Source organism: Myxine glutinosa, chromosome 13 (assembly GCF_964187855.1).
Source record: "Myxine glutinosa chromosome 13, kmMyxGlut1.1, whole genome shotgun sequence".
NCBI lineage: Eukaryota > Metazoa > Chordata > Myxini > Myxiniformes > Myxinidae > Myxine > Myxine glutinosa.
The window spans coordinates 12,863,021-12,878,728 of NC_136273.1; the positions used below are offsets into that span (position 1 = coordinate 12,863,021).

Below are 15,708 nucleotides of genomic sequence, written 5' to 3' on the forward strand. Positions count from 1 at the left end.
ACAATTGGGGATTGGCTCTTAGGAATGTTACCGACACAAATATACACATCATGGCGATGATAAACCGAGGAACCCTGAGACATCCCATTATAATGGGACAAGGTCAGAACAAGTGGAGTGTCTGCACAAACTCTTTTTGTTTGCAATGAACAAGAGCTCGTGTGTATAAATGTGGCTTCAAGACCGCGTAAACATGCTTCAGTACATGCATGTGCCACAATCTGGAACCGTTCAGCATGATAGTCTTGGGCACATTCAGGATTGTTGATGAGGTGCTGACCAAAACATGAAAATCAAACACCAGAAAGTTGTACAAATCATCCTAGAATATGCTAATTCTCTGTGTTTTGCACAATAAAAAATTTAGTGATCACAGATGTGGGGGGACAGCGTGGAAACATGTGTCTGGTTTTTTTTGTTGTTTTTTTGCGGGAAGAACTGCTTTGAAACTTGGTGGTTATACTCAGGGTGTACACAGGAATGTTCTTCTAAATTGGGATGACCCCTTCCAACTTGAACTTTTATTTTTATATAAAGAAATGGGGAAGTTTTATCATAATTTGTCTTATGTCTGCTTCGTTGCTTTGTTTGACTTCAATGCACCCTTGCACCGCTGGTTGGAATGTCTTCAAAAGTTGAGCTTGTGCAATATAACACTAAATGAAGCCTCCCTCTCCACCTACAGTTCTAGCCTGAATACATCCAGATTTGCCACATCGGATCAACATGACCCCAATTAGTGTATAGGGGTGTTCTTATCTTTGCTGGTGGTCTTCGAGGGCGGGGAACGGGGGCGCAAATTCTCTAGGTAAATGTGTATCATGTAGCCCACCTCCAGGTGGGATAGATTATTACAAATCCCCATCCTTTACAGTACAGTATTCCTGTGCCCACGTTTTCCAGTGCAGTGAGATGTTTTGAATTATAAGCAGTAGGCATGTTTTGCCTTCACGCACGTAACCTGGGTTATTTTTTTGGCAGCGAGCTGCGAGTTGCCTATACACTGCCCAAGTATATTGTTGCAGTTTTGGGAAACCACTAAAAAGTAATGGCAACCACCATACAGGTCCCTTAGAATAGTTATTTCATAGCAGACCATTATCCTAGCCCCTTTCCCTTATTTCGGGTTATTATGTATTTATGCGTTGGGGAAAGGAAAGATAGGTCCTCCACTCATAAGAGATAATGCACCAGGCTCCAAGGCACACCATGGTGTCCAGGTTCAGAAACCCACCAATCAGGTCCTGAATCAGGTTGGGGAACTTGTGAGGCAGAGTAACGGGCTCCACAAATCGGGAGCCAGGAGACCTCCAAGATTCCCCCCCCCCCCCCCCCCCCACCCTCGGCGAGGGTGAACAAAGGGATTTTGAACATGATTTTTACTCTCTTGGTCCGGGCTCTTGGTCACAGGCGGTCGCAGTTGTGCTGGTTCTTGGTTCTTGGACATTGTTGACCTAACACGTGCCTGTATTGAGTCTGTCTCTGGCTGCTCTCTCTTGCCCCACGGAGCACGCGGACATTTGTGCTCTTGGCTGGTCTCCCTCTCGCAGGCCTCTACACCTGCATTATTCCACTCTGGGCCTGTCTCTTGTGCACTCACCACATGTCTGCAAGATTGCTACACTCTGGGCCTGTCTCTCTCTGCCGGGTTCACTCAGCCTCTACACATGATTGCTCTCTTGGCCGGACTCTCCCTGCTCCCTCTCGCTGCACATGGACACGACAAAGAGGCCTTGAACTTTCTCATTTTGCATGTGTTCATTGTTCTCCGCTGGCTGCCGGACTGTCTCTTCGTGCACGAGCGCATGACCTTACCTGCCCAAGTCCGTGCTGATAAATGACTTCACTCTGCCGTGCTGGGAGGTGTTGTAGAAGAAAATTAATTGCATACGTAATTTGTGTAATTGCGTGGATTTCCTGGAGCCTCGACCTGTTGTAGCAGACACTTAAGTTTTAAATGCTTACTTAAGCTTCATAAATACATATATTAATCAGCTTTAATTGTGTTCTATAGAATTTACCAGCACTTTTCTGAGACAACTTTTCTGAGAGATTTGGACTGAGAGGGTCGTAAATTAGGCTAGAGGCAAACTCGTGAGCAGGTCGTAACGGTTGCCGGAGCAACCTGCCTGCTCGGAAAAGCTTCCTGCCATTTGTAACTCTTGAAAACTTTCTTATTTTGGAGAAGTGAAGGCCAAATCCGTGTTGCATGATGTGCTCCACACCTGGTGAGCAGATAATTAAAATTACAAGGCATGCTTTGATTTTCCAAAGAACTGTCTATGAGTTCGTAAAACTTTAACCGTATACTCAAATGGTTTGGACTAGAGAACAAACATTGTATTTTTAGTAATATTTTGTGTACAGTCACGCGAAAAAGTAAGTACACCCCATGTAAAGTTTTGACTTTTTCAACATATTTCAACATACAGCTATTTGATCTTCATTTCAACAATATTGATAGATAAAAGTGATATAATATAACAAATATCATGAAACATTTACATTTTGTAGTCCATTGTATAATTTAAATAAACATAAATGCAAATTTCGCATGTGGAGAAAGTAAGTACACCCCGACATTTATCACTACTTCAAATACCTAAAATTAGAATCAGGTGCACCAGCTCAGGTGCAAGTGATTAGAACATCGTTAGAGAGTATTTTGGAGGAACCTGTCTTATTTAAACCTCAGACATTTAGTTTGGTTTGCTCTTTGTTGTTGAAGTGTGCGGCGTCACCATGCCTAGATCAAAAGAGCTCTCTGGGGCCTTCAGAAAGAAGGTTATAGATGCCTACGAGTCTGGGAAGGGATTTATAAAGATCTCCAAACAATTTAAAATCAATCATTCGACTGTCCGGAAGATCATCTACAAGTGGAGAAGATTCCAAACAACTGCCAACTTGTTCAGGCCAGGCTGCCCCAGCAAGTTCAGCCCGAGAGCAAACCGCAAGATGCTGAAAGAAGAGTCTAAGAACCCCAGAATGTCATCACGGGACCTACAGGTAGCTCTTGCCACTGTTGATGTCAAAGTGCACGAGCACTGTCAAAGCACGGATGTCAAAGTGCAAGAGGCTGCACAAGTTTGATCTACATGGGAGGTGTGCCAGGAGGAAACCTTTGCTGTCCAGAAAGAACATCAGGGCAAGACTAAAGTTTTCCAATGAACACCGAGGCAAAGACCAGCACTTCTGGAACAATGTGCTCTGGACAGGTGAGTCAAAGGTAGAGCTATTTGGCCACAGTACCAGAAGACATGTTTGGCGAAAACCAAAGACAGCATTTGACCACAAGAACCTGATGCCAACTGTAAAGCATGGTGGTGGAAATATTATGGTGTGGGGCAGCTTTGCTGCATCAGGGCCTAGGCAGCTCACCATCATAGAATCCACGATGAATTCTTCATTGTACCAGAGGGTGCTTGAGGATAATGTGAGGTCATCTGTCTGAAAGCTGAAAGTTGAAGCTCAACCGAAGGTGGACCTTGCAACATGACAATGACCCTAAACATACCAGTAAATCCACCAAGGAACGGCTGAAAAGAAAGAAATGGAGGGTTCTGGAATGGCCAAGTCAAAGCCCGGATCTAAATCCCATCGAGATGTTGTGGGGGGATTTGAAACGAGCCGTACATGCAATTGTGCATGCTGTGCAACAATTGTTTGTTGAATAAATTATTGCAAAGTCAACTTTTCACTGTTTTTTGTTCAATTAGATCACCTTTATCTAAAGATACTGTTTAAATGAAGATCAAATATTGATATGTCCACATATGTTAAAAAGATTTAAAAAACATTTCATGGGGTGTACTTACTTTTTCCACATGCGAAATTTGCATTTATGTTTATTCAAATTATACAATGGACTACAAAATGTAAACGTTTCATGATATTTGTTATATTATATCACCTTTATCTATCAATATTGTTGAAATGAAGATCAAATAGCTGTATGTTGAAATATGTTGAAAAAGTCAAAACTTTACATGGGGTGTACTTACTTTTTCACGTGACTGTGTGTGCTTTATAACATCTTCTTGTAACCTGAAAAGTGAGGTCTTTATGTTTCATTAAAAATCAGTCGATTGTCTTCTGAACAAGTTTGAACATTAATTTTTGAGTCTATCATTCAAGGCTAAATTAATTAGTTCCACATCAGAGGCATCGAAGCCTTTGTGCTATCAGGTTCCCTACGTTCGTTTGTTCGTTCCCCTCCCATCCCCGTTGAAGTGTGCTGGGCCCATGTGGTGTTTATCCGTAGTAATCGTCATAAGGCGTAGAATAAGCTAAGTTTCTGCTTGTCATCCCTTTTTCTTTGCTATTGAAATAATTACATTGTAAATATTTGTAAATAAATCAAATTGTTAAAACGTTTTCCTTTCTATCTGTCCGTGAATGTCTCTTCTCCATTGATCCGCCATTGTTCGTACGCAGGTTAACATCGACTGTAACGGCATTAGCATCCCTCTAGCAGTTACCAATGGTTTTCGCTCGGCCGTTTAAATTTGGTACGCCGGAGAGTACGTACGGTACGTTCCCTGATTGAAACCGTCACGTGGTACATGTAAGCTATCGCGCGACGGTCCGATTGGCGTTGGTAGTTGCTGATTCGCAACCTGCTAAGCACAAAGTTATTCGTGAATGGCAGCCGCAGGTCCGGTAAGTTCGGGAGGGAATGGAGGTTAACCTCCTCGTAGTAAACCCAAACCCCGAACCGTAACACATTCAGTGTTCAGGAGTGGGATTTTGCTCCGAGCACCGTAACAATATGTATGTGTCAGAAGAACGTATTGCATGCTTTGAACAAAATCGCCCGTAGGGTGGTACTCTGCTAATAATATAAATTTCGACCTCATTCATCTTTGTTCGTTCCTCTTTTCTTCTTTCTTTCTTTTGTTTTGGAGGCCTACACATTTAGTGGCTCTCAGCCTTGTTTAGGGTGAATATCAATAAAAGAAAATTAGTCTGTGTAAACTTTGGAACATTAGTAGTGTGTTGACCCTATCATACTTAACTAGAGCAATGTGACTGTGTTGCGAATATGCCTCTGCATAGTCCCATTACAGGTAGATTCTCTCGTTCACTGTCCTAAAAATAAACAAGTTTGATTTAAATCCCTTCAGCTGTTTTCAAGTATCACATTTTCACCAGCTATGGCAGGTTTCACATCGATTGGTGAAGAAGTTTCAGAGAAGGAATTTTTTTAAATATCGGCTTTCAAGCTAATATGGCTGCCATACCACATGACATATGACCTTAAAAAATATATACGCCATTGGGAGTACTTGACAATGTGGCAAGTTTCAAATTTTTATATTCAGCGGTTTCTGAGAAATATATAATTATTTGCGTTTAATCCAAGGTGGCTGCCATACCACGTGACCTATGACCTAACAATTATCATAAAAACATTCTGCATCAGTGTCACTCCTACCCAGAAAGTTTCGTCTCAATCGGACATGGGGTTTCAGAGAAAAACGAGGTTTAGCCCGTATGGACAGACAACCCGAAAACATCATTCCTCCGGCCGCCTTCGGAGACGGAGGCATAAAAGGAAATATCACTTTATTTTTTGTGTTAAAAACACGTAGGCCTACCTTTGGATTTTGGTCAATCTCTCTTTCTCTTGAGCAATGAGTTGTTCTAGTGAAGTCACAAGTTCACGCTCAGCCAATCGCAACTCAGCCATTTCACCTTTGTGGCACATTGGAAATGGACAAGAAAAAAGATTTGTCAAATAGCATGAGACTGACAAGTGCAACTTCAGGTTCAAAAACTAGAAACGTCTACAGGTAAAGTCCAACATATAACAACGCCGAATGAATGAATGATATTACAAACTACCTTGAAGTACATGCATGACATTGAACGGAGGAATTACAAATAGGGATTACGCAATTCTGGAGCAAGTAAAAATTCCACTCAAAATGTTTTCTTTTCACCTAAAGTTGTTGATTTGCTTGGATAACCAAAAAAATGTTTTCACCTCAAGTTTGGTTAAATTATAGTCTTGTTGAGGCTAAATTATTGTTAAACCTGTTTCTGAATTATTTCCTCAATATTTAAGATCAAGAGTGTAGTCTTACATAGACAAAGAAGAAAAGACTACATATTTGTACTTTTTTGCAACGTTTTGTTCAAAGCTATGAATTGTTCATAAGTTTCTTTATTGAGATAAAAACAAACCTCAGTTTTTGAGTTAATGTATACCAAAAAAAAAAATACCTTAAGAATACTACATATACATGTGCATGCTAAAGTTGAAAATGTGATTACTGTAATTAATTAACTTAATTGTAATTAACATGTAAAATGTAAGGTTAACTTGTAATTAACCAATAATTAACGAATAATTACCTAAAAATTATATAAAAAATTATACAAAATAAATAAGATGAAAAAATTAACTAAATTTTTTTTTTTAAATTAAAATTAAAATTAACCAAAAAAACCCCTAAAAATTAAATAAATAAATTACCTGAAAATGAACTAATTAACTAATAATAACAATCAACTAATAATTGAGAACATTCCCGCTCCTATTTTTTGACTATCAATATGTTACGTTTATCGAGCTTTCACTGGCCCGTTGTCTGCAAATTCGCAGATGCACACCAGATTGTGGTGTTATCCTCTTTTATGTTTCTTGTGGGCCGCTAGGATTGCCTAGAAGTAGTCATACTCGGATTTCGGCCATCTTGCCCGGGTTCGAATCTCGACCCAGCTACAAACTGCCCTCCCGATTTTTCGCAGGTGCGTTCCATTCATCAATGTTTGTGCCATCGCTCTCGTATTGGACGTTTCACTGGATGTACAGTCTATTATATTGGAAGTAGACGTGAAATACTTCATACAGTTCCAGCAGAGATTGGTTATTATTGTACTTCTCCATCTTGCAGAGTGAAAGACTTGATGGATCTTTGGAGTGAAAGACATCTGGTGTGAATATTGAAAACTCCAGAAATTTTGTTCTGAGACCAATCCTTGTTATGTCACAGAATGCCAATGGAGTAATGGAGTAGGCAGTGCCTCTACATCTCCAATATTAGATCTGACATTAGTTGCTCTTCCATATTTCTCATGGGAATGGAAATTAACAACGTCATAGCCTGAAATCTTCATCTGGTATACAGTTGGGAGATTAATGTGGATCTCTTGTAAACAAATTACATTTATCTGGTAATGAAATCTAAAAAACATCAATAAACCACCATTTCCCCCCTCCTTTTGTACTGTCACTTCTTGATCTATTCAGTATACACCAGCTCTTCCACGAGCCTTGACTACGTACACAAAAAAAGACGATATAGGCCTTCATCAAAAACGATGACTCCTATTAAATTTGAGTCAAATAGTAAAAATTGCTTTGTGGTCCGTGCAAAAACATTACTTTATTCACCCTTTTGAAAAGTTTCACTGTTGTCAAAATGTTTATTATTATTACTCGTAGACGCGCTCCCTATGGGAACATATGGGGTTATGCATCGATTGAAGGTCACAATTGGGGTCTAGTGTTAAACAACAGTAGTGACTGTTAAAAAAGGTAATCATACATGTTTGCGGTTTATAATATTTTTATTTCCGATCGAGGTGTCCCACTAAACGCCACGATAAGCTATTTATACACGACAACAGGTGTTTGTCCAAAGGGGAAAAACCCTTGGGGACGGAGGATATTATTAGTCCCCTACCGGTGTACACCGGAGGGGACTATAGATTTGCACGCCGTCCCTCGGTCCGTCAGTCTGTCAGTCCGTCCGTCAGTCCGTCATGCAAAGAACAGTTTTCCGGACTTTTCTTCTAAACGCTTAATGCTAATGTTTTCAAACTTGGCACATGGTTTCCTCATGACAAGTTACAGATCAAGTTCGAACTTCACGACGTTTCGATCATTTTGACAAAGTTATGGCACTTTGAACTTTGGGAATTCTGATAATTCTGATGATCCTTAACTCAGTGCCATTTTAAGTTTTAATTTCCTTTAAAAACCAATTTCTCTGCAATAATAGGACCGATTGAGATCAAATTTTCACCGTAGTGGGGACTCGGTCTGCAGAATATTTTAATGGTAATTATGACGTCACAGGTCACGTGGTTCGGCCGCCATATTGTTTTTCGTGAAAACACGAAGCCCCCTTTTTCTCTGCAATGGCTGAACAGATCGAGGCCAAACATTTCAGACAGAATCGCATGCCCATGACGAACAAAAAAGTCAGCGGGCATGACGTCATGCGTCACATGGTTTCAGAGTTATGACGTTTTTAAGCATGAACCTTTAAAACCGAGCTCCTCCCTCATTTTTGATCCAATCGAGGGGAAACTTCACAAATCTGTTCAGCATGTCAGTCTACTGAAATGTCCTTTTGGAATTTGTGATAGGGCACGTGGTTTGGCAGATATTGTTAATTAAACGAAAATATTTCTTTAAAATGGATATCTCTTGAATCACCAGTACCTCAGACCGTAAGTTGGTAATACATTATTTAATTCACACAGTGCAATACGTGCAGGCCGCTCCACGGAGCGACCTTGCGGGCTTATCAACGAGGTGAGGCTGGTGTACACACGTCCTCAGACACACACGTGTCTCAGCATACCTCAGATCAAGTTTGAAAACCAGCATTAACCGTGCATAAATTTGCATATTCGATCATTTTTGACAAAGTTATGGCACTTTGTTTATTCTAGAGTTCTCCTCAAGCCGCAACGCGCGCCCTCAGCCTCGTCTCGCGAACGTCAAAAGCGCGACAGAGCGCGCTCTTTCAGGAGGGGCGGAGCCAAGCCGAGCAACATATATATATACACATCGATCATTGATCTTGAAAAACAACGTATTTTCTCGTGCTTCTGCTGACCTGTCTGCGAGGTGTATAAATCGAAGTCCCGAATGCGAATCACAGGTGAGACCGTCCTGAGGTAATCAGTGATTGGGAACGATTCAGAACCTGTAGGTAGATAACCCTTGGTAATTTCCCCACCAGTTTTCCGGACTATAATTTGGAGTGCGGTAAGTCAAAGCTGTTAATATTCCTTGTGTACAATATGCTGTAATCGTGGACTGTTCTTTAAAATGCTTTCCTAGAATAAGCATCAAGTCAAAAACGTTTTCACTGAATTTTGTTTCCATTGACACAATTCTTCATAAGAGGCAAGAATACATTGAATTCACATCGTTTACCAATAAATCAACAATACATCTAGGGAGGTTGGAGTGTCACTTTACCACATGCTTCTGTGCGTATACTATGCGTGAATACTTCTTTAAATATGTATCTGATACTCTGCCCTCTCAGCAGTATACACAGTACGCGTCAGAAGTAACCTCGCTTCCACGGTCAGCAGATAACCTGGTCAGGATAACCCGGTCAGGATAACCCGGTCTCACATCACCCCCGCCCACATTCAACCGTGCATAAATTTGCATATTTAATGAGGTTCGTCTGTCACACTTTGGTTTCGTGCGATAACTCCACCAAACATTGGCTGATTTCAACAACATTTTGTACACACATGTTGTAGTGAAATCGTATTCGTACTGAACCCGGGGGTGATGCTCGCTGCTCGTTGACACCGCTAGGGGCGTGACTATAAGACCCGCTGCTGCGGACGGTGCTCCGAGATTTCTCCTGTGACACGTTACATCTGGTAGACTCGCTAACGGTACGCCAGCATAGAATATCCAGCTTGCTTGCATTGAATGTTACTAGGGCATGCCCGTACTATATATAAGCTAGGACGTGCCCGTACGTGGGTGCCCGTTCCTTGCCAAAAAAAAAAAAAAAAAAAATTTGTGTAGGGGTGTGTGTGTGTAAACATCCTAGGGCGTGCCCGTACGTGGGTGCAAAAAAACATGCGTGCAAACAACAACAACAAAAAAAAACTTTGAAACCACGTGGCAGTAACGACCACAGAACCCCCCCCCCCTCTATTTACATGAATGGTTTGGTCCATTCGCAACGACCACAGAACCCCCCCCTCTATTTACATGAAATGGTTTGGTCCAAAGCGAACGGCTTGCGGTGTTTGGTAAAGAAATCGCCATAGCTCGGTAACTACTTGTCCGATTAATTTCAAACCTTGAAAAGGCACATCCTCGGGTCCCCAGCAATATACCTGGCAAGTTTCAAGTATATCGGACCGGTAGTTGTCGAGAAACAGCGGTCACAGACAAACATACACACATACACACATACAAACACACATACACACAGAGATTAATAGAATTATAGATAGACTAGGGCATGCCCGTACTATATATAAGCTAGGACGTGCCCGTACGTGGGTGCCCGTTCCTTGCCAAAAAAAAAAAAAAAAAAAATTTGTGTAGGGGTGTGTGTGTGTAAACATCCTAGGGCGTGCCCGTACGTGGGTGCAAAAAAACATGCGTGCAAACAACAACAACAAAAAAAAACTTTGAAACCACGTGGCAGTAACGACCACAGAACCCCCCCCCCCCTCTATTTACATGAATGGTTTGGTCCATTCGCAACGACCACAGAACCCCCCCCTCTATTTACATGAAATGGTTTGGTCCAAAGCGAACGGCTTGCGGTGTTTGGTAAAGAAATCGCCATAGCTCGGTAACTACTTGTCCGATTAATTTCAAACCTTGAAAAGGCACATCCTCGGGTCCCCAGCAATATACCTGGCAAGTTTCAAGTATATCGGACCGGTAGTTGTCGAGAAACAGCGGTCACAGACAAACATACACACATACACACATACAAACACACATACACACATACACACAGAGATTAATGGAATTATAGATAGATGAATGGTCCCATGTGATGCCACATCGTATACTTATTGCATTTCCTGCATTACAGGATGATGTTATGATCTAAATGGAATTAAACCACCAGTTGGACTAAAGTTGTGTGGACCTGATTGGTTTTCCACAACACATGTGTCTCAGCATAACTCAGATCAAGTTTGAAAACCAGCATCAACCGTGCATAAATTTGCATATTTAATTAGATCCGTCTGTTCGTCTGTCACAGTTTGGTTTCCGTACGATAACTGCACCAAACATTGGCTGATTTCAACAAAATTTTGTACACACATGTGTCTCAGCATACCTCAGATCAAGTTTGAAAACCAGCATCAACCGTGCATAAATTTGCATATTTAATTGGATCCGTCTGTTCGTCTGTCACACTTTGGTTTTGTGCGATAACTCCACCAAACATTGGCTGATTTCAACAAGATTTTGTACACACATGTGTCTCAGCATAACTCAGATCAAGTTTGAAAACCAGCATCAACCGTGCATAAATTTGCATATTTAATTGGATCCGTCTGTTCGTCTGTCACAGTTTGGTTTCCGTACGATAACTCCACCAAACATCGGCTGATTTCAACAAAATTTTGTACACACATGTGTCTCAGCATAACTCAGATCAAGTTTGAAAACCAGCATCAACCGTGCATAAATTTGCATATTTAATTAGATCCGTCTGTTCGTCTGTCACAGTTTGGTTTCCGTACGATAACTGCATTGATTGGCTGATATAACATTGGCTGATTTCAACAAAATTTTGTACACACACGTGTCTCAGCATAACTCAGATCAAGTTTGAAAACCAGCATCAACCGTGCATAAATTTGCATATTCGATCATTTTTGACAAAGTTATGGCACTTTGAACTTTGGTAGGGGACGCGTATTGCAGCGCAATACTCAGAATACTTGTTATTATTAATAATGTTTTGTAATAACAAAATAGAGGTTCCAGGGAACCTGAACTCAACTGGTCTATATGAATATGGTTAGAATATGCATAATAGAACCACAAACTATATAGTTTATATGTGCTAAAAATATATGACAAAAATTGATTTTTCAATATGGCCGCCCTGCCGCGCCCATTTTTGGGCGGGGAACGCCCAAATGCAATCCCAAACTAGTTTATGTCTTAAAGATGCTGCATAACAAGTTTCATCAAATCTAGTCAATATTTGTGACTTTTAGAGCATAGACACCGAATTGTTTACAGACGACAGACAGACAGACAGACAGACAGACAGACGGACGACGGACACTGGGTGTCGACAAAAACTCAGCTGGACATAGTCCAGTTGAGTTAAAAAATGAAACATAGAACGATATCTCGAAAAGTTGTGGACGGATTCCGACGAAACTTGGTGGACTGTTTGGGGTTCAACAAGGAAGAATTGATTCGATTTTTGTGAAGATCTGAATATGGATAAAGATATGAGAAGTTTTTTTTAAAAAGTGATTCTTCACTATTGAGCTCTAGGGCCAAAAACAATTTATAGAATAATATTTCAAAATGTTGTGTGAACATGTGAAACTAGAACAATGTGACTGTGTCACCAATAGGCCTCCGCATAGTCCCACAATGGGTAAATGCCATCACTGTGCATATGTATGGGTAGGGGATCACGTTTGTGAAGTTTTGTGTTGATCGGATAAGGTTCGTTTTTCTATTCAAGATGGCTGCCAAACCACGTGACCTATGACATCATAATTTTCAAACTATATGCAACAATGGTGTTAGATGATATTTGTAAAATTTTCCATCGATAGGGTGAGTGGTTTTCAGAGATATAATTATTTTATATTTTCTTTCAATCCAATATGGCTGCCAAACCATGTGACCTATGATGTCATAAATTTACTATTTCAATACAAATGGGTCATAGATCATGTGCATAAATTTCAGATTTTTAGGATAAGGAATTCGATTAAAACATTTTTGACTGGTGTACCACTTCACCTATGATGTCATCATTATCATGCTTTTGTTCCCCATTGGGAGTACTTGACAATGTGCCAAATTTCGAATTTTTCCATTCAGCGGTTTCCGAGAAATATATTTATTATTATTTGCTTTTAATCCAAGATGGCTGCCACACTACGTGACGTATGACATCACAATTATCAAAAACACATTCTGCATGAGGTGTCACTCCTACTCTGAAAGTGTCGTTTTAATCGGACATATGGTTGCTGAGAAAAACGAGCTTTAGCCTGTACGGACGGACAAACGGACAGATGGACGTACGGACGGACAACCCGAAAACATAGAGGTTACTGCGTGTCCTGCTTTCTCTCTTTCCCCTTTCATTCCTCCCCTTGCTTTTTCATCCACCTGTGGCCTCACTGTCAGTACATTGACATTTTACACTCTGTCTTCTCACTCTTCCATGAGCTTAGATCTTGTACATGCTAATTTGTATATAAGATTGTGTCCAAAAAGTTGGACAAAAGTTGGACAGTTGTGTACAAAATGTTTATTATTGAAATAAAAATCAGGTGTTACTAATTACTGTTCTTCCATAAATTTCCATATGCCGAGGTAGTTTGCAGGTATAAAAAGTTCAATTTTTTTGATCTAACTGATGTGGGGCCAGGCTGCCAGGATGGCCTATAGGTACGCACACTCTCCTGGAAGCCTCGGTCTGAATCCAGACATAGCTATAAACTCTCATCCTGGTGTTTCGCAGACAGGGTGATGCATGAATGTGTGTGTCGACCCACGGTTGGACGTTCAACGAGCGTCCCATCTACCAGCATTCATTCGTGGACGTTAAAGATTCCATGGTGTCCTTCGCGAGGAGCAAGAGCACTATATTGCAGGCACCATGGCCAGATTCCAAATTCCTGCCCGAACCAGCAGAGGGCATTGCATCAGCAGCTCAGTCCCACCTTCAGCCCATGATGCCACCCTGAAACCTTGCGCTGCACACGAATGAAGAAGAAGATGTGGGGTCCAGTGCATTACTTTATTAGGAAATATAAAATATTGTAACGGTCGTGGGGATTCAATGGCCGATGCATCCACCTGGTGTGGAAGGTAAGAGATGTCTCCACATCCGCACAAATCGACATCTCATACACATTACCGTGGCGAATCAGCCTCCCAGAAGTGGCCGAGCAAACCCATTCACTGTTTAGAGAGATTCATTGTCTGGATCCCAAACAGCTCGACTTACAGGTTAATTCCAAATCTCTATGCGCTTTGGAGTTCCGATCCCAGATGACCACACGAATTCTCAATTACAAACGGGATTGATTAACAAAATGGAGCTTGGAAGAAGAAGAGGAACACGACCGCGTACACTGTGAAATCAAAAGTAAAAACGAATTATGAAAATAACACCCATGCCCTCGGGACCTCAACGGATCAATAAATATCCTTGATTCATTCACTGAGGTAAAGATGAATAGATAGAGAGAGTGAAGGAGAGAGAGAGAGAGGGGACAAGACAGGGATAGAAGAGTCCAGAAACCTGCATGGTGCAGCACCGTTCCCGCACACCATGTGGTCCCGCTCCCTGCAATCAATCCCAGTTGTCTTGTGCAGGGCTTGGCCCCACGGAGTCATGTGTGTCCTATCTCAGCACGTACTTACCACCCTACAAACCATGAAGCTGGCAGCATGCAGGAATAACAGGACAGGCATATATTGAGCAGAGGCCAGCTCAGTCCCCCTCCCACCCTCTCCCCCTCTATGTCTGGTAACAATATATTGGGAGGTAATTTGGGAAAGACAGTAAACGTGCTTCGCATCTATATGAAATGGGATGGCTTGGTTCATCAGATCCGGCGACTTGTGTGGCAGATAGACTATGCAGATGGATTCTGATCTTTGTCGCCACCGTAACTCTCCAGAGGGACTTCAGATTGACTCAAATGGCACCAGTTTAAAGGGTGACTGCTCTCGTGCTCCCTCAACAGAACTGTCCCTCCTTCCTGTAGCTCATTCTTTATACAACACCAGACAAAGACCACAAATTTAATAAACTAGCGTGGATTGGCGTGCTCCGCGTGCCTCACCATACATTGCTGCAGAGGCGTAGACATCTTTGAGCATGCCTGCTTTCTCTGGGAGTAAGGGAAGGGTGGATCGTGATGGTGGGGGAGGTCGGCCAAATATATTTTGTATATTTTGTGCTCTGATTGAATATCTACTGTAAATCAGACATCAGAACCCAAAACGTATAAATAAAAAGGAACTGAGCACCAATTTATATTTGTTTTAAATTCTTAGTTGGAACTGGAAGGGAAGGTGAACACAAATTTATCAAAAACTGGAATGGAAATTCGAACTGCCAGCCTTATACTTATAGAGCAGATGCACCTTCAATACACTGCTTACCTTGGTCTATTAATGAAGTTGAAGTAACAAAAAAATTAGTGCTGATGAACATAGGTGGGCGCGATTCGGAAAATTTTAAGTCCGCTTACCGCTTATCCGCTCCGCCAGCCCGTGTAGTCCGATTCGCTTATCCGCTTCAGCGGCCGAAAATCTTAGTCCGCTTACCGCTTATCCGCTTCGATTCGATTTTTTTAAAGCGCTTCGACGTTTTAAAAGCGATTTTTGACGTTTCTAAAGGGAATTTAATGCTTTTTAAGCCTAAATAGCCATTTCTAACTACTACAAAGACAAACAAAGCTTTTAAGATCAAAAATATACATTTTTATTTAAATAAAATGTATTCAAAATTTATTGAAATAAAGTTTTCCACTCGACTCTACTCTACTCTACAGTTAATTTAAATATAATTTTAATATATGCAAGTAACATTAAAGAAAAATCAATTTGCCCATCCTTTCTTTGACAAGAGAGTCTACTAGTCAACAGACTAGCAGTCTGTTGACTAGTCCTCGTCTTCCTCCTCCACCTCCACCTCGTGGGCCTTCTTGAGGATTTGGAGGTTGCTCCTTCATGCCGCCTTG

At 41.2% G+C, this 15,708-nt stretch overlaps 1 protein-coding gene across 4 annotated transcripts in view; it reads right to left on the reverse strand.

Moving 5' to 3' along the window:
- The window catches only part of LOC137438611 (prolyl 4-hydroxylase subunit alpha-1), a 113,604-nt gene that overhangs the window by 46,632 nt on the left and 51,264 nt on the right, over positions 1–15,708 (reverse strand). For all 4 annotated transcript variants that reach the window (XM_068133813.2, XM_078767102.1, XM_068133815.2 and 1 more), the window contains one exon: positions 5,598–5,694. In XM_068133813.2, coding sequence (XP_067989914.2) covers positions 5,598–5,694 — 97 coding nt within the window. The remainder of the gene's footprint in view (positions 1–5,597; positions 5,695–15,708) is intronic.